Here is an 18,366-nt window from a genome sequence, read left to right on the forward strand (position 1 = left end):
AGGGCACAGCAAGAGCGAGCAAGTCGAGAAGAAAGAGACATTTTGTTGAAGGAGGTACAGAACTGCATGTCTGATCTATTTGGGTCTGGCAAAGATCTGTCCGAATTCCAAGAAGTTTAAAACATCCTGGCCAGAGGCTGAAAAAATAGTAAGTGCCACTTCCACCATACAAACATGATACAAAATGTCTAAACAAATGCTTTCCGTTTTAAACAAGGTGTGCTAACATAGAAGCTTATGGCCTTGTCTTAATTGCTCTCGTTAACAAGCCACAGATAAGGGGGGGGGGGTGTGGGGGGTGCTGTTAGTGATGGACACTTCAACTTCCACCCATGACATCTCATGAAAACGTTGGCAAACAATGACAAGCGCACAGCTCTTGCCCATGGGCAAACCTCTTGGGTCCCATATGTCACAGAAACATTAAATACAAGAAATATGGACGAAAAAACAGGCAAATTATGCAAACAGAGCTTGTCAGTTCTGTTATTTACATTTCTGGGTTCACATTCAGTCTTTAAAGCTGGAATAGACATCTTGAAATTGCAGTACTTCTGCAGAGGACTAACTTGAGACGACAACTGTACTATCAAAGGCAGAAAAACTCCAATATCAAAACACTCCAGTAGGTACTTCACTAACGATACTAAACTACAGTAGCTGAACTTAATTCAAGAACTCGCTTTCAGTACAATCACCTAACTGATTACATTATGAGTCACACTGCTCATGTGACAATTTTGTGGGTTTAGGGCATTTAACCTTTAAGTGCACCTCGTAAATTTTAAGTCAACTTTGCTATTTTTCTGACGTTGAAAAAAACACCAATGTTCTCACTGGTTATTGAGGAGTGACGCTTTCATTCAAGCGTCTTAAACAGGGCTATTTAGTAAGCAACTTCCTGATTGAAAAGGTGTGGGTCAGCTCTGATTCTGGCATACTGCTGGTCAGACTTGCAGGAACACATGGACATAGGTGGCAAACTCTTATACTGCACCTTTATGGACTGAGAAACTACTTGTATCAACTATGTTCCTGTAATTCAGAACTAACAACACTGAACTTGACTGGGTTTCATCAGCAGCCCTAAAATAAGGAAGTAAAGGGCTAGACAAAGTGACTCCTTGCCCCCTGTTTTGAGCAACCAAAGTGTTTCGTACAATGGAACTCTGAAAGCTGATGAGGTGCCAACTCAAATCGATGTCTGGTTAACAATACTGCCGATTAACAGGGTGTTCAAACTAAAATAAGCAAAAGCAAAACCCTAATTCTTCAGAACAGGCCAGATCCCTCGACAGGCAAAGTCTTAAATGCTCAGACTGCCCTCATGGGGGATGACTATAGCATTTAGAATCGAACTGAAATTGGTTCATTAACACGCCCGCCGTTCTCCACCCGTTCTGCAAGGAAGGTTAGGTGCAACCCTTACCTGCTTGATCTTACTGGTGACCACCTGCGGCAGCTTGACTCTCAGCTGCTCCGTCTCCTTGAAGGAGGCAGGAAAGCCGCTGAGATACGCCAGGCTCTGCATGAGCACCAGCCCCGGTGCCTCCTTATCCGTAGTCTGGAAAGCAGGGGAGAAAGGGACATTCGAGCTGCCTTGCCTGAGGAAAAGCCTGGAAAACCTGAACCAGATTTCCGGAAATGAAACTCCACAAGCCATGTGCATCTTCATTAAATTACAGTCTATCCAGCACACGGGCTCACCCGTAAAACTTTCAAGTCTTTAAAGGTCAGTACCTACATGCCATTATTTGATATTTAACACAATGTCAGTGTATTTCATGGATATTAAGAACAATAACGTGTATGTTCAAGTTTACTTCTGCAGACAGCTGCACAGAAGTGATCAAGTTTAAATGCACTAAAGCAGAGCTCAGATCTCGTCGGCCACTTCAATCAAGACTCTTTCAACACAACCAACAGTTTCTGAGCTCTGCTGGTTCTGTCAATGAAGTCACCCAGGTTTCTTGTTTTCTGCAGCTGCCTTTCGGGCTCTTGTAATTCTGTATAGCACTAAACATCATCTTTCATTTTTTTAATTTGTCCTCCAGTGACATCTTGTCACTGTAATGAGCTTTAAGATGCTGCGCACCATGGAAAAGGACATAAACATAAGACACTATGTATTTGAAAGGAAGAAGTATTTTCTTTTTTCCCCCCAGTTTTAAACACACTGAGACAGATTAAGCTTGCAAAAGACTGAAGCTTTAAACACAGGCAGAGGTGTGTATATTTAAGTGCCTCAAGATATTTCACACGTACCAGATATGCCCTTGAGATGGAGTTCTGCAGGCCCTCGTTCAGCATCGCTGCATGAGCTTCATTTGCTGGAATACATAAACTAGAACTAGAGAAAGACAAAGCTTGGGAACTGGAAATCCACCTGTAGAAGATTAATTTAGATGCATGGTAGAACAAAAGGACAATTTAGATCTTCTAAACTTTATTTCATCTGAAACGGTAGATGCGTTTTTGTTCATTGCACCAGTTGCTCTTAAAGGAGCAAAATACAAAAGCTAATATCTCTCTAGCGTGCAGTACTGCATTGAAATTACTGATAAACACGCTGCAACCTGTAAGTTACAGCTTGTTCACAAGTAGTAATTAATGGAGAACTGGTGGGGGAGCAGGAAATACTTAGCTCTACCCTGAAGGATGTGGGTTTTCTTTAAAAAAAAAAAGACCATTAAGTTAAACTGAGCAATGTTGTACAGCCAGACCTCATATTCAAAGCTTGGTCATGATTCACATTTTAAATTTGCTTTGTTTCAGTAACCATTATTTTTCTTTCACTTTGAAGCCTGGATCGAAATCGCCCACGAGCAGCAGGGCTGACAGCAGCCTGCACAGGTTCGATGTCACAACGTGTTCGTCAGTACGGCAACAAGAGCACCTGCCGATCTCATTCCACCCCTGCGCGGGTCAGGAACTGCTGTCTCGCAAAACTCATGAGCAAGTCAAGAGCAATAAGGGTTTCAGAGGTGGGTCTGGAAATAAGGGCACACACACGTGTGAGACTCACACACGGCTTTGTGTTGCCGATGCTAGGCTAGTGTAGTAAAGGAAAGAGGTAAAATGACCTGCAGATGTGGAGCACTGTACGATGCTGAGTTCACGTCTCAGTGCTGCACAAGCCACAAGCCACTGCCCTGCCCTAGGAGTGCAGTAGAGGGACACCCGTCTCCTGACACACCTCACTGAGCACGTGTGTCACTGCCCAATCACTAACAGAACTCCTATCAACTGCCTGCATCAGTACATCCCCAAAGTACTTAATTCATCATATGGGCACCACTTTACCCATCAATGAAGTTCAACACCCACTTAGCAGACTTTCTGCCCAGTGCAGAAGAGAGAAACTGCTGCACTGAATTAAGGGAGAGCTTTAGGAGGAAGAAACCGTCGACACGTCTATGTGTATTTTGAAACAGGCTGAACAAGGCTGCACCTCCTCTAGCAAAGTTTCAGATGACACGCTCACGTGTGCCTTATCTCTGAGCCGTATCCCAGGAGTGACAGCCCTCCGATACAGTGTTTTTCCACACTGCCAGGGTCAGGAGGGAAATATCTGGAACAACTCATGTCTTCAATTCTACACCCGACCTTCAGCCTCACACCTGAAATCTGTCAGGGTTTGCAGCTGACTGAAACACAGGGCTATCAGGTGCACATTGACAGAAAGGAATGTGAGCACACAAACACAAATCTGAAGCAACCTGAAGGCTATTTCATCATCCCTGCAATTGTTTAACCACGAGACATTAAAAACTACAACAAAGAAGTATGAGAACCAGGAGCTTCTACTGCATTTGAAAACGGAGAACAGGAAGCACGCCTTTACACAAAGTGTTGTGGGAGTATGGAACAAGATACACAGCCATGGTGCCTTATTCAATCCCCTGGCTTCTTTCAAGTAACAGCTGGATGGGATCCTTGGATCAATTAGCTATTAACTACCAAATGGGCTGGAAGGGCCAAATAACTGTAATCATTTTTATGTTTTTATTGCTTCTTGGCATACGTGATTGAGGAACAACTACTGCGCACAGAATCCTCTGCGAAATCATTTTCCCTTTATTACAAAAACGCATCATCAGGAGGTCATGAAACAAGAACACAAGAACCTTTACAAATGATTTTTGGTAGCTCACTGATCCAAGGTTCTCATCCAGGTGTTGCACCGAAGAAAGCCAGGGTATCGGCTTCAACCACATGGCAGGGCAGCTCGTTCCACCCTCCCACCACCCTCTGCGTAAAGTCGTGCCTCATGCCCTGACTGGAGGGGGCTCTCCCAGCAGCGTCTTGAAGGAAGCCAGGGTATTGGCTGGGTGGGACAAAGGCGTGAAGGGTGGCAGAGAGGACAGAAAGGCGCGGGATACCTTCGCCCTGGGAGTCGAACATGAGCACCGTGACGCTGGTGGAGGGGTTCTTGGGCTTGGCCACGTGCAGGATCTGCGTGGCGGAGTGCAGGGAGGGAGAGACGGCAGCCAGGTCCTTCAGGGAGACGTTGCTGGGCAGGGCAGGGTCCAGCACCAGAATGGGCGCGTTGATACAGTGGGACAGCAGACATTCGGGCTTCTCGCTTCAGGAAAGGGAGAGGGAAGACCCATAATCACGACACACGCGGTCTCACCGTTTTAAAAACCCTGACGCCCGATCGGGCGGCGGGGCCTGGCGTGAGGTCAGGAGAGAGACGGAGAGAGAGCGCCTGTGAACCAGGGGCTTCCCCGAGAGAGGAAAACACGAACAGGACAGGACCATCGAGCGCCACCGCGATCACGGGTCCGAGAGCCCTGCGCCCCCGCGAGGGCAGGGTGGGATCAGCCCAGCCAGCTCGCTCTCGGCTCTCTGCTGCTGGGGGGGGGGACCCCCTGCAAGACAACGGGCTGGAGGAGCGTCTTCACTCCCTCGCCCCCCCCCGACAGAGGCTTGCAAGAACACGCAACGGGCTGGGTCAATTCGGGACGCTACGACAAAAAAAAAAACTGGCGAGCCCCAACAGAAAAAACTTAACAGGACTAAGAGAAGACAGCAGAACGTGTGGATTCAAAATTCCCTCTCGTGCTGCCGTGGGGACATTTGCAGCAATTTTACACGAACAAATTCCACAAAACACAGTATGGAGGCTCGTTATTGATTTGAAAGGCCACACACTGCCAGGGGTGAGAATATACTAATACAGTAACCCCATATGAAAAGGACTTGAGTGGCCAAGCTACCCATTTCACACAACTGGCACAATTATGGAGATCCGGTTGGTCACGGGTGGAAACTGAAAGGGAATTAATTTTACAGGGAGAACGGGAAACGCTTCTGTACACAAAGCGTTGTGGGTGCCTGGAACATGCTACCCACCCGTGCTGCTGAAGCCGATACTCTGGCTTCTTACTAAAACAGCTCAACCAGATCCAGATTAACTCTTAACAAGCAAATGGGTAAGATGGGTTGAAGAGCAGCAAACGAGAAGAGTACCTTGCGTCCTCAGATATTAAACCACCAAAAGTGCAAGATACCTGCCTTATGTCTTATGTCACGTCTTATGCTGTTAATATATAATATATAAACTGTTATATAAGTACAGTTTGTGAAAGCGTATTCCAAACACACTTCTTTCTACTTGTGCGATCAGTTTACGCGTAAATGTTGAAAGCTTTAAAAACACATCATCCTATTTTCAAAGGTTACAGTTAATAAACTCAGTAAAAACACCAAAAAAATCAAAACTCCTAATTAAAAAAAAATTAGAGGTCAAATATATTCTGGAAGTGCATTAAAGGGAAACTGCAATGCTATTTTTATATTTCAGGGTTAGAAAGAATCTGCACTGATGATTACTATGCAATGTGATATGTACATATATATATGTGCCTTTCACCACAATAAAATTAATTCTTACACGGTAATCTATAAAACCTCAAAATACACCACAAAATAGATGAAATTTCCAGGTATGTGCAGCACCACGTTCTGCGATTCAAAATGAGGCAACAGAACATCCGGCGAGGTGAAGCGGCCTTATGACACTGTAAACAAGCAGGCTTGTGAAGACATCGCTTTTCATCCAATAGAAATATTGATCTCGACTTCCAGATGGTTTTGCCGATAAATACTACTTGTTAACTCTGCGTGAAAATCACGTTGGAACATTTCTGCGGTGAAATATCTGTCTTAAAACCAGTCTGATAAATTAGGACTGCAGTTCCCCTTTAATCCAAGTTTAAATTTAGTGACAGTCATTTTTGACATGCAACTACTTTGCCTGTTAAAAATGAAGATAAGCTCAAATGAATGATTTGTGTGCCTCGCACAAATTGTGAGGGCTTATGGGAGGGAGGTTTTTTTGTTTATGGTTTTAAATGCTATACAAAGTCATAAACTCGTAATTGTAAAGTTTATCACCACTGGTAGATCTTGCTGTGGTTCTGAAAGATGATCGGGGGTTTCTCAAAAAAGGCAGAGGCACAACTTACAGCGGTTCATGAGAAAAGCTTTGAGGAAATCTTCAGAAATTGCTGAACTACGACAGAGGCAGTAACCAAACAAAAAAAAACCTGTGGCTTTGGGTAGTGGTCAGCACATAGACCGTTTTCATTTCTCACAGCATTGCTGAGCATATCTGAAAAAGGGCTGCTAAGAGAGATTAATTTGTCAACAACAAAATAAGCTTTTCATAAATGTAAGAGGCAATGTTATTTTGGAGGGAATCAAGGGGACATTATTATTATTAGTAGTAGTAGTAGTAGTAATATAAACAAAGAAAACTATTTGAATCTATAGAAGACTGATGGATTATTGCGCTACGGAAAAGCAGATTTCAGTTTTGACTTTTTGGATTTGCATGCACATATTTATGGAGCTCTCTATCTCACCTGGCCTTTGGCACTTCAGTTGTGTTGCTAGTATTCCTTCCAAGGTGTTCCCTGTGGACAGCAAAGAAAAAGATTGAAATCCGCCATTGAAAAATTGCTAACATATCAGTCTCCAGATTCATGAACTCTTTATATTTTCAACAATCCCTTTTGTATTTTAATTTCTGAAACATGAGGAATGACCATCATTGATCCACACAGGTGAGGTGCCACAGAATTTTCATTATCCTCCCTTTTCTTTCTGTAACTCCGTGGTCTGAACTGGTGACCCAGGTCATTCAGCCCTCAGCAGTTCAGTCAGCACATGACTAACAGCAAGCCTTGCAGTCAGCCAGAGCCTGGTGGAAGTCCAAACAATAACTACCCTTTTCAGATCTGCTTAAGATGTTATCAGCACTGCCGCAGGAGCAGTCCCACAAATGATGATAAATGCAAAACCGAGTGCAGCAGAAGCAGCACTTCCCTTCAGTCTTGTTGCACAAAACAAAGGACCTGAAGGCCAACGAGCGACATGAATCTGACTAACACTTCCCAGCCGCTTTGCCTCGGCGAGGAAGCAAGATTAGGCAGGCAAGCGAGTCGGCGCAGGAAGCACTTGGGGTTTCAGGAGTTTCGGCGGCTCCTACGGGCGCAGGCCTACCTCAGCACTCTCTGCTCCTCCTCCATCCTCTCCCTCACTGCGCCCAGCTCCCGGATCAAACTGGCGTCTGTGCCGTTCACCCAGGTGTACACCACGTCGATCGGCATCGGCAGACATAACCTGCACACAGAAACAACACCAAGCCACTGTGACCCTGTAACACACACGTACATGATTCTAGCATTCAACGTGTAAGCAAAAATGCAGGTGTAATAATCAGAATCCAACATGTTGACAGAGGAAGTGGTCTCAGGCTGCCACAGGACTGAAAATCCAGTGGTCCCTTCTGACAGCTCCAAGTACAATCCAGGGAAGCTGCCTGCTCTACCCCAGGACTTGGAAGCAGACTTGAAAGCACCAGCTCTCCACCACCACCACCACAGACACTTAAGTCCAGACACCAGCGACAACACCAGTCAGCGCCATATCACCAGCAACACAGGAAAAGGGGAGCTGGGGTTTCAATGTAGAGGTGGAACGGTAGAGCTGCATGACAGAACTGGGGACCTGGGTTCAATTACTAGGGTGCTGTCGGTGTGGAGTTTGCGTGGCTTTCCCCTGGGAGCTGCAGTTTCCTCTATCGGCTTTCTCCAAAGGCATTCTGGTAGCTCAATGGCCTTCTGGGAAAACTGGCCCTTGTGTGAGTGTGTGTCTGTCCGCCCTGCGATGGACTGGCGTCCTGTCCAGGGTGTGAGAGTGTGTGTGTGTCTGTGTGTGCCCGGTGACGGACTGGTGTCCTGTCCAGGGTGTGTGTGCCCAGTGATGGACTGGTGTCCTGTCCAGGGTGTGTGTGCCCGGTGATGGACTGGTGTCCTGTCCAGGGTGTGTGTGCCCGGTGACGGACTGGTGTCCTGTCCAGGGTGTACTCTGCCTTGTGCCTGTTGCTTGCTGGGATAGACTCCAGCTAGCTCCCTCGGGACCCTGTACTTGCAGTACTCAGTGAAAATGACTGTTTACTATGCGATGTGATATGTATATAGGACATATTGTATATTACTGCTTTAGTTACCTGGCAGTGGTGACGCTTAAGAAGTTTTCAAAAAAAAAAAAGAAAAGGAATTTTTTTAGGTGCTCTTCACGGTCTTTGGGAAAAACCTGTTGTATGTGCCTGTACTCTTCAGGGGCCTTTTTAATAAAGGTAATATAACTAGCTCATGGAGGAGAAGGACTAACATGCTGGACAAAGAGGTTACAAAATGCATGGATGGCTTCCACACACAACCGACCCCTCGGAGATCTCAGGAGTCAGGCACGAGGCAGCACCGCACTCCGCCACGTTCAGGTGCCTCCCCGACGCCGCAGGCGAGGAACTCACCGGTTCTGGAAGGACTTGCCCGCCACATTGTCTCGATACGAGTCAAACAGGACGTGATACTGGTCTCGGCTCCATTCCACAACCACCTGCGGGAAGATCGGAAGACCTCAGCACGCGCAAACCCCTCAGGGAAAAGAGCCGCCGCAGAAGATCCAGATTCACCCCCAGAACCGCATCACGATGAAAGCAAAGCCGGTTTTGAAAAAGACACACCACTCCGATTGGACAACAGAACGGAGAGCAGAGAATTGATCTTATTTTTGATTGCTCAGCTAACTGGAAAATTGTATCTGTTGGCTTTTTTTAACAACACGCAAGGAGGAATAACCCTTCATCAGCTGCTTGGACGACTGCTCTCTGCACCTCCTCCTGTCTGCGCCCTAGCGAGGGAATCGAAAAGCAGGAAGTCACAGGACTGCACTGCCTCTCACCATCTTTCTTGAAGGGCCTGGGAAGAGTGGAAAAATCCCACAATGCTTCCAGACCCACCTGCAGATTTTAGAGCTCACCACCGTGGTCTCTACTACTCTATTTCCAGCTCTTCTTGCTTCACTCACTTCCAAAAGACCAAATCTTTTGTTTATACCACTCTGCAAGGTCTCTCTAAATTAAACTAAATTAATTCTTATAGCTCACGAAGTCTTTAATAAGTAGTCACCTAGTCCAGGGATACGCGCTCTGTGGCTCTTCTAATCCACCTTGATAAACTAGCCCTTGCTACCTGCTACTTGCTTTAGGAATTTTGTTTCAGCATTAAAAAGCCAATCTGAAGGAACTCTGCACTCGGCTGTATTGTTTGGAGTGTTAACTTTTACACAACACCATAGCCTGTAATGTCTGAACCTCATTTTAAAAATAAATGCAGGAAAATACTCCAATAAACAGAAAGATGAACCAGAAAAAAAAACAAAACAAATGTACACGGCTTATTTGAACACATGGGTAATTAATACACACATGTTCTTCAACGCAAGAAGCAAATGTTCAGAAAACAAATAAGCCTGCAAAGATGTTGATGGCTCATCCCTAAAGGAATCAAGGCCGTCGCTGAAGCGTTTTCAAAAGCCCGTATAAAAATGGACGTATATTCAGGGAAAAACAAAGCCAGATGGACTAGCAGCTTGCTTGCTCGGTTCCCCTTTGCACGAACACAGCACAGTAATATTGAATGTAAGTCTAGGGCTACAAGCTGTTCAGAAGCCACAACGTGAATCCTGATGAGGTCTTAATCTGGTATTTTGGAGAGGCTGGGGAGGAAGTAAATGCAGACTCAAACACAATGGGCACACTGCAGCGGCCGGAGTGCCCAGCACAGGTACTCGCACAAGAAACCTGAGGTCCCTTTTCTCACGCTGATCTCCAGGCGCATCTCCGGCGTCGGAGAACCGTTCCACTCAGCTCTTCCTTCTTATTCTTCTGGCAAAGGTCAGCCAACTCAAAACACAGCCGGAAGAACTGGGGGTGCCGAGATCAGAAACCTCTGCCCTGCCTCTGGGTGCCAAAGGTGTAACGCACTGGGGGACATGTATCTGCCACTTTGTCCACTTTTTCCCAAAACAAAGGATGTTGCAATATAACCTGGAATGACTGAATCAATACTATTAATTTATTTACCTGAACCTTTTTATCACTTTACACTGAAGCGCACACGATTGGAGATAAGCACAAGGAGTAAACCCCTCACAGCTGCACCGCTGTTTAAGACTGCCAGAGCTCCATACACAACTCATCTCATAAACTCATTAAGCATATTCTACACATCACTAACTTAGTCTTCTAAACATGTGCAACGCCAAACGTTTCCTGCAATGTTAAGGATAAAACATGAGTGTCTTTTGAACCAATTCAATTGGAACAACCAATCGTTTTTCCTTTGTTCAGCCTAGAGTATAAACGCCGACAGGACCTCTACAGTTAAGCAACAAACCTCTTTAAGATAAATACAGCCACAAAAACACTAACACACACTCTTGTCATTTCTGTACTATGCTGTATATGTTTTGTCTTCTGCAGGTGCGGATGGGTGGTCTGCCCTTGTAGGAATCCAGTCTAGTACAGTCAGTGGCGCACACTGTGATCAACAGACCTGGCGCAGCCATCTGGAACTGGGAAAGAGGAACAGAAGGGCTCAGTCAGGGTCGGTGTGCCTGCAGGTTTGCATTGCAGCTCAGCTCTCAATGGAAATCGGGTCACTCTTAATGGGATCAATTTAACAGCTTCGCCTAGATGCTGCTGCTTAAAGACTTAGTCCTAGAAAACTGTAGATACCGACCCCCCCAGGACCTGCCCTGCTACAGACACACTGGCCCTCCAGGACCGGGACTGTACAACCCTGGATTAAGCTGCCGACTTGGAAAGGGGGGCACTGTAGCCTTCTCGTCCAGTGATATCTTCAAGGAGACACCTACTTCCTGTCTTCCTGACAGGCAGACCCCAAGTGGTGAGGACTGGGAACAAAACCTCATCCCCTCTGATCCTTAGTACAGGGGGCCCCCAGGGCTGCTGCCTGAGCCCACGGCTGTATTCTCCATTTACACATGACTGTGTGGCCAGATTTAACAGCAACTGCATCATCAAGTTTGCTGATGACGCCACAGTAATCGGTCTTATCAGCAACAATGATGAAACCACCTACAGGAGCAAGGTAGCAGAGCTGGTGGAGTGGCGCCACAACAACAACCTCACACTTAACACACTTAACAACAGCAACACACTAAACATCAGCAAAACAAAAGAGATTATAGTGGACTTCAGGAGGCACGGAGGGCATCACACCCCCATCATCATTCAGGGGGCTCCAGTCGAAACTGTCAGCACCTTCAGGTTCCTCAGCCTCCAGATCACTGAGAGGCTGAGCTGGTCAGAGACCACTGCTGCCATCCTCACTAAAGCCCTCCAGCGCCTTCACTTCACTTCCTGAGACAGTTAAGGAAGTGGGGGATGAGCAAGGCACCACTCACCAATTTTTACCGTAATACGATTGTCCTGACTGGTGGTATTACAGTGTGGTATGGTGGAGCCACAGTACAGGACAGAAAAGGCATACAGAGGGTTATGAGCTCCACGCAGACAATCACTGGGACTGAGCTATCCTCCATCGACCAGATATATCTCGACAGCTGCCACAACCGGGCTCGAGCTTTACTTTGGGACCCAATTCACCCTGGGCACGATCTGTTTTTACCCGTGGGTTCTGGTAGGAGGTATTGTAGTATCAGAACACCGATGAACAGATTCAAAAACAGTTTCTTCCTCCAAACAGCCCACATCTTAAACAGCTCAAATTAGCACCTGCACTTTAAGGTACTGCACTGTTTGCAATTTGTCCTGTCTTGGCCGCACTATAATGTCTATTGTCTAAAATAATTGTCCATGTCTGTTTGTCATTTGTGCCTATTTTCTTTCTCTAATGTTACTTCGTACAGCTGGGAGAGTAAGCACTCCAATACACTTGTTGTACATGGCAAATAAAGAAATCTTGAATCTGCTACTAGCATGCGTCTTCCAACAACATTATTTGCTATTAAACATCTGTGCAAAATATGTTACGACTTTCCATTCCTGTAACGTCAAGGCTCAAAAGCACTCGCGACGGAAGTTATTTTTCCTGGGAGAGAGAAGAGTCCGGCACAAACTCCTGCCGTGCAGAAAATGGACCGACAGCTGTCAACGTCACTGAATAAACACGTTCATCTCAGTTCCGCAAAGCACGGTTGCATCGCGGCTCCAGTCACACACAAAATAAGTGACTGTTCAGCACAGTGGCCCGCTCCGATTCTTATTACAGCCCCTCGACAAGTCAGCCACTTCTCAACCAGACAGCTCCACGGACACTGTGTCTCAAACCGCAACTGTTCCAAGCGCGGCGGGGACGCTCCTCGGAAGTTCAGCGATCGTGCTCGACCAGAGACTCAAGTTTGCAGGCGGCTTTCGGGGACGCCTCTCCCGCACGCAGCGCCGAGCCCGGGGGAGCGCAGCCAGCCGGGTTTTAAAAGCAGTTAAGGACAGCGCAGCCCCTTACCTCGCCGAACTGAAAGGCAGACACGATCATGAGGACGATACCCCCGAAGCAGAGGTACAGCCCGTAGCGGTGAGACAAACAGGTGTACGTCTGTCTCTGAAGCAGCTTGAGCAGCGAGGTGAGCACCATGGCTAGTATCAGCTTCCCATGCTCCTTCATTCATTCGCCATTTTCACAACAGCGTGACTGCTACCAGACAGACGGAAGGGGAAAACAGAAATACAGAAGAGCGCGAATGAAATATGACATCCGCAGAACACCCATCACACCCCCATCATTACCACTATATCACGCTGAACTCACTCACTCACACCCCCCCGCTCCACTTCCGTACCAGCAAATAACGTCCAGCTGGCACAGCGCTGCAACAGGGCCGTGGCTACCGTCCAGCGCCCCCTGCCGCCCCGGAGGGCTTGTACAGTATGGACAGCTTGTATAATTCAATTCAAGGGGCTTTATTAGCATGACCGATGGGTACAAGCAGTGTTGCCAAAGCAAATAAAAATTCACATGAAACAAAACAGAAAATAAAAGTTAAATAAAATCTACAGACATTTACAACAAAGACATGTCAGAAAATAGTTACATATACTGTAGACATATTGAGCATTATTGGGAGACAGACTCACTGTTCCTCAGGCTGGGACAGGAGATCACATACTGGGCTGCCAGTTCAACTGAGTCCCCTCCTCCCTCTCCCAGTAGGATTGGCACCCGTTGTGATTCTGGCAAGTGTGGGAACTCTGGGATTAGATTTCTGAATTTCGGGAAGAATGTTTCTCTAATCCCAGAGTATCTGTCACAGTGCAGTGGGAAGTGCACGTCTGTCTCTGTTTCCCCCGTTACACACTCTTCCGCAGTTACTCAACACTTACACAGCGATAACGCCGTGTAAACAGTAATCATGAATAGGACCCAGAGTTATTCATTAACTCTTGTCTACAGCGTGTGGTAATCATTTTTCTTAAGCTGATACACTAATATCTGGCACCAGTCAACGGTGTTATAAGAAAAAAAAGTAAATAATGAAAACAAAAAACGACATTTTCTTTTGGTTCTTCTTTCAGCTGCGTATATTACCCAAGCTTTTTTTTTTAATCAGAGAGGAAAAAAAAAAGTCTTCTTCCAGCCACCAGCTCGGACAGCCGAAAGTGTTAGTGTGTTAGTTGTGAATATAACATATGTTTTTTTGTACCTCAGGTGAGATGGCGAAATAGTCTCAGCAGCCTCCAGATGGCCTGGGTTCAGATTCCAGGTGGGGCAGTGTGGCTGCACTCTGGAGTCTTTGTACTTTGCTAAATTGTGCCAGTAAATGCCTGCCGTATAGTTGTGTGTCCATCTCATCGCCTCGACTAGGACCATTCAGCCTTGCCATCCAGCTGTAACTGCGTCCCCAGCTGCACAGAAAGAGCCCTTCAGCAGAGCATCACACAGGCCTCCTGGGCGCTGGCAGAGGTTCATCAGAAGCCCTCTCTTACACCACGGAAAACCAGGGACCGAGGCGGACAGATTTCACAGTGCACAACGCGCACCTGACACAGAATGGCAAAACCCCGCCAGAGCACCCCAGTGCTGTACAGCGGTAACCCCCAAAACCCAAAACGCAACGGCGTCGTAAAACCCCAAATGGACACTGTGGGCGACATGACACCCTCCAAGTCGAAGATGCAGGGGCTCCAGGCAAACGTTTGGAAGCCTGGAAGGGAGAGAGTTTGGTACCCCATGCAGTGCCTCTCCTGACATGGCTGACAACAGAAGACTGAACTGAAAGTTCACAAGTGGCTCCTTTGGCAGTACGTAGTTTTAATTGATCCAAGGATCTCATCCAGATGTTTTTTTAAAAGAAGCAGGGGTATTGGCTACAACAACGTGGCCGGGTGACTCGTTCCACCCTCCCACCACCCCTTGTGTAAAGACGTTCCTGCTGCACTTCCAAGCAGTTTCCACTTGACCACACACCACTCCTCCAGTCCTGCTGCTTTCTGTGGCAGCCTCTGTGACATCCAGCCTCAGATTATCAAGCGGTTTCTTAATGACCTCAGTTCCTTATTACATTCAGCCATATCGAGAGAAGACAGTTTCAGAGACAAGTTTCTTCCCACAAGCTGTCAGATTTCTGAACTCGACCCCTACCACTGACTCACGCTGATGTGTTTTTTTCTCACACTGCTTGTTTGACCTTTTTTAAGATGAAAGTTATTTAACTTGTTGTTGTTGTTGTTGTTGCTGCTGTTCTGTGTTTATGTTGTTGGTGTTTCCTTAACATCTTTGTAACAGGCACATGCAAATAAGCATTTCATTGCACTTGCACATATGACTCTGAACTGAGCTGAAGATCTTTGGGGAGAGATAGGAATCCCTGGAATTAAAACGACAAGTAGCTCCAAAAAGCATCACTCTGAACTAAAGTAATCCACCTCCTAAAACGTTCTTTCATTACACCTGGATAGGAAGCTGTTCTTCCCAGTAGCTCCTATCAAGACATGCGATTCGGCAGCATGGAGAGAGGGGAAAGTGTCCATGAAACTGTCCATGCAGATGTCACGGTTGTAGTCCCTCCCCCTTAACGGCGCTCTGGCTCTTTCACTTCTGAGTTGATTTTGTGCACCTGCTCCCGGTTCCTGCCTCCCTGTAAGAGCCAGACACTCACTCTGTTCTGGGCTCTGACTTGGTTCCCATACCAGGCAAGTCCCAGATCTGAGGGCCTGGTCCCGTTCCCCCCGACCCTCCACCGGATCTCACTCCAGTTTTTAATCCCGTTTTTCATCGTCTCGGATGGACTGCCCAGCTCTGGACATTTGCCTCGTTTTGGATTTCCCTTTGGACTCCCTTTTGGACAGTTTGCCTTGGATTCACCCCCAGAACACCTGCGCACCAAGGACACGCCCCCTATTTTCATTTCTGACTCCTGCATGCTTATTTCCCCCGTGTTTTCCTCACTCCTCCCGGGATTGTGTCGTCTGCATAGGGTCTGGAAAGAATGCCTTCGTTACAGCAGAACCACGACCACAAGTCTTTGACAAACTCGACAGTGGACCCAGGTGTGAAAAGTGATCAGACCTGCAGATCTGAGATCAGGTATCAGACCTGCAGATCCATTGTCAGTGATCAGACTCATAAATCTGCGATAAGGGATCAGACAGACTGTCATGGCACAATCATTAAGGACTGTAAGGCCAGTCCGCCAGTGTGTAGTCCTGTGTGTTGATAGCAAGCGGTGAAATAAAGGAAATGGTTTCATGCTCAACCTGTATGTAGGTTGTAGTCTGGAAAAATGTTTAGTCCATTTGGCTGGTACATCAAACTTCTCTGTTTTGATTTTTCTTTGGAGAGCACCACTTTGATACTTTTCTGGTAGATGTAAATCAGTATGGCAGTAGGCACTGTAGAGATGACCTGTTGCTCTTTTAAAACCACAGATTTACAGTGTCTGGCAAAATAATTCAGACCCTTTATGTGGTACCTTGAATACATTTTGAGAAATGATAAAACAATGCCCTGAGCCCATGCTTAGATGTAGAGGGGTGCACTCTCGGTGCCGCCCTGGTGTGAATGAACCAGCTGCACTGCCGGTGCCCCTCTGCCCAGCTCAGGGCAGCCAGCAGGTCCATAATAGGGTCAGAGCTGGGATAGTGATGGTCAAGGCCAAGTTCCACTGTGCTTTGACAGCAGTATATTGTTAACAGAGGGTGTCTCAAGGTTTTAGCTAGCAGCTATATCACCCTGCAACTCGCAACTGGCAGCCCACTGGAGCTCAGCAGGTGTGAGCCTGGTCAGTACCTGGATGGGAGACCTCCTAGGAAAAACTAAGGTTGCTTCTTCAAGAGGTGCTAGTGGGGTCAGTAGGGGGCGCTCACCCTGTGGTCTGTGTGGATGAGACATAAAACTGAAGTCCTGACTCTCCGTGTCATTAAAAATCCCAGGGTGTTTCACAAAAAGAGTAGGTGTGTTACCCCAGGATCCTGGCCAAATTTCCCCCTGGCCTTTACCAGTCATGGCCTCCTAATAATCCCCATCTGTGAACTGGCTTCATCACTCTGCTCTCCTCCCCACTGAGAGCTGGTGTGTGAGGAGTGTACTGGTGCATCATCCAGGTGGGGCTGCACACTGGTGGTGGTGGAGGGGATCCCCATTACCTGCAAAGCGCTTTGAGTGGAGTGTCTAGAAAAGCACTAATCATTTTAAATATAATTCATATTATTTTTCGCTTCCTTGATTGATGTTGTATTATACTATAATAAAAGGAATGGGTCCTTGAGTTCTAAGGCACGTTTCATTGAAAAGGACCTCTCCTTGCAGTTGCCATAATGTGCTTGTTTCTCTATCTCACCTCAGTCTCACTCCTCCACGTTGCCAGATGTAAAGATTGACCAAGTGGCCAGAGATTCCTGCGTCAGGCGTTTTCAGTCTGGAAACTAACAGACTGCTAGTCATGATAAGACCCTAGAACAGTGTTTATTTTCAGTTGTGTAAGATTACGGAATTCGGACAAAGACTTGAACTCCAGAGAAAGCAAATACCACTAAGAATCAAAATGTACAGTACATTGAAATCTCCAAGCATGAAAAGCTTACTATTGCTTGAGTGTAAAAATTAAAATAGATCATCAGAATCAGACCCGGCTAGGAATAAATGAACTTTAGGAGAGTTATAAATGAGCTAGTAATAGGTTTATTCCATATTGAAAAGAGAAGAAAGAAAACACAACATTCGGCCGTGGAGCCTTCTTCAGGTGTCACACCGAAACGTTTTTCTTTCTTCTCTTTTCAGCATGAAATAAACCTATTACTTGTTCCTTTGCAGCCTACGCATGCTGACACAGCTACCCACCTGAACTACTTATAAATGAGCTATTTCATCAAAGGGTAAGAAGACATGAAATAAAAAACCAGACAAGGCACAAGAACTGCATCCATGCACAGGTGATAATCAGACAATGCAGAGCACATAACTTTTCGCGTTCACGCTCAGCAATCACTTCGGTCTGAAACAAAGCGCTGTTTGTTAACGAACAGTTGTCAGGTGGCAGGTCTGAATAAGCTCGAGCACAGAGAATGCAGCTTGAAACCCCGTGCAGACAGCTGAAGTTCCAGAGGAGGAAAATCGAAACTCTGACCTAGAAAACTGGGCCTATGAACCATTCCTAAGCCACAGCACTGTCTATAACCCACCTGAAACGTAAAAGAGATGATTCAATTGTCGAGACAAATACTGATGAATCAATACTCTAGTGACATAGTGAATAAAACAAAACCCAGATACAGAAAGATAGCCAGTCTTCAGAGATACCGGGTTGAATATAGGGATACTATGGCTAGTGATAGATCCAGCAGTTTCAAATTGTCAAGAATTATAAAGGGTGTGAAACTAGTTTTCTGTCGTTAATTGGTTTCTAAGGCCTAGCTGGCCTGTCATATTATTTGCTGCTTCACCTTTGTTTCACATTTGCGTAAATCCTTTGTGCAGTTTTTCACAATTAGGCTTAATATCATCAAACACAACATTCTCTCCTCTCCTC

General features: G+C 46.3%; 1 protein-coding gene across 1 annotated transcript in view; it reads right to left on the reverse strand.

Moving 5' to 3' along the window:
* Window positions 1-13,193, reverse strand: part of gnptab (N-acetylglucosamine-1-phosphate transferase subunits alpha and beta) — a 36,803-nt gene extending 23,610 nt beyond the window's left edge. Inside the window, exons 1-7 of the mRNA XM_069192806.1 lie at window positions 12,849-13,193; window positions 8,828-8,913; window positions 7,513-7,632; window positions 6,873-6,923; window positions 4,383-4,585; window positions 2,266-2,330; window positions 1,430-1,564 (exon numbers count right to left, since the gene is read on the reverse strand). Coding sequence (XP_069048907.1) covers window positions 1,430-1,564; window positions 2,266-2,330; window positions 4,383-4,585; window positions 6,873-6,923; window positions 7,513-7,632; window positions 8,828-8,913; window positions 12,849-13,007 — 819 coding nt within the window. The 5' untranslated portion in view covers window positions 13,008-13,193. The remainder of the gene's footprint in view (window positions 1-1,429; window positions 1,565-2,265; window positions 2,331-4,382; window positions 4,586-6,872; window positions 6,924-7,512; window positions 7,633-8,827; window positions 8,914-12,848) is intronic.
* Window positions 13,194-18,366: the final 5,173 nt, after the last annotated feature.

The sequence above is a fragment of the Lepisosteus oculatus genome, chromosome 7 (assembly GCF_040954835.1).
Source record: "Lepisosteus oculatus isolate fLepOcu1 chromosome 7, fLepOcu1.hap2, whole genome shotgun sequence".
In the NCBI taxonomy this organism is placed as follows: Eukaryota; Metazoa; Chordata; class Actinopteri; order Semionotiformes; family Lepisosteidae; genus Lepisosteus; species Lepisosteus oculatus.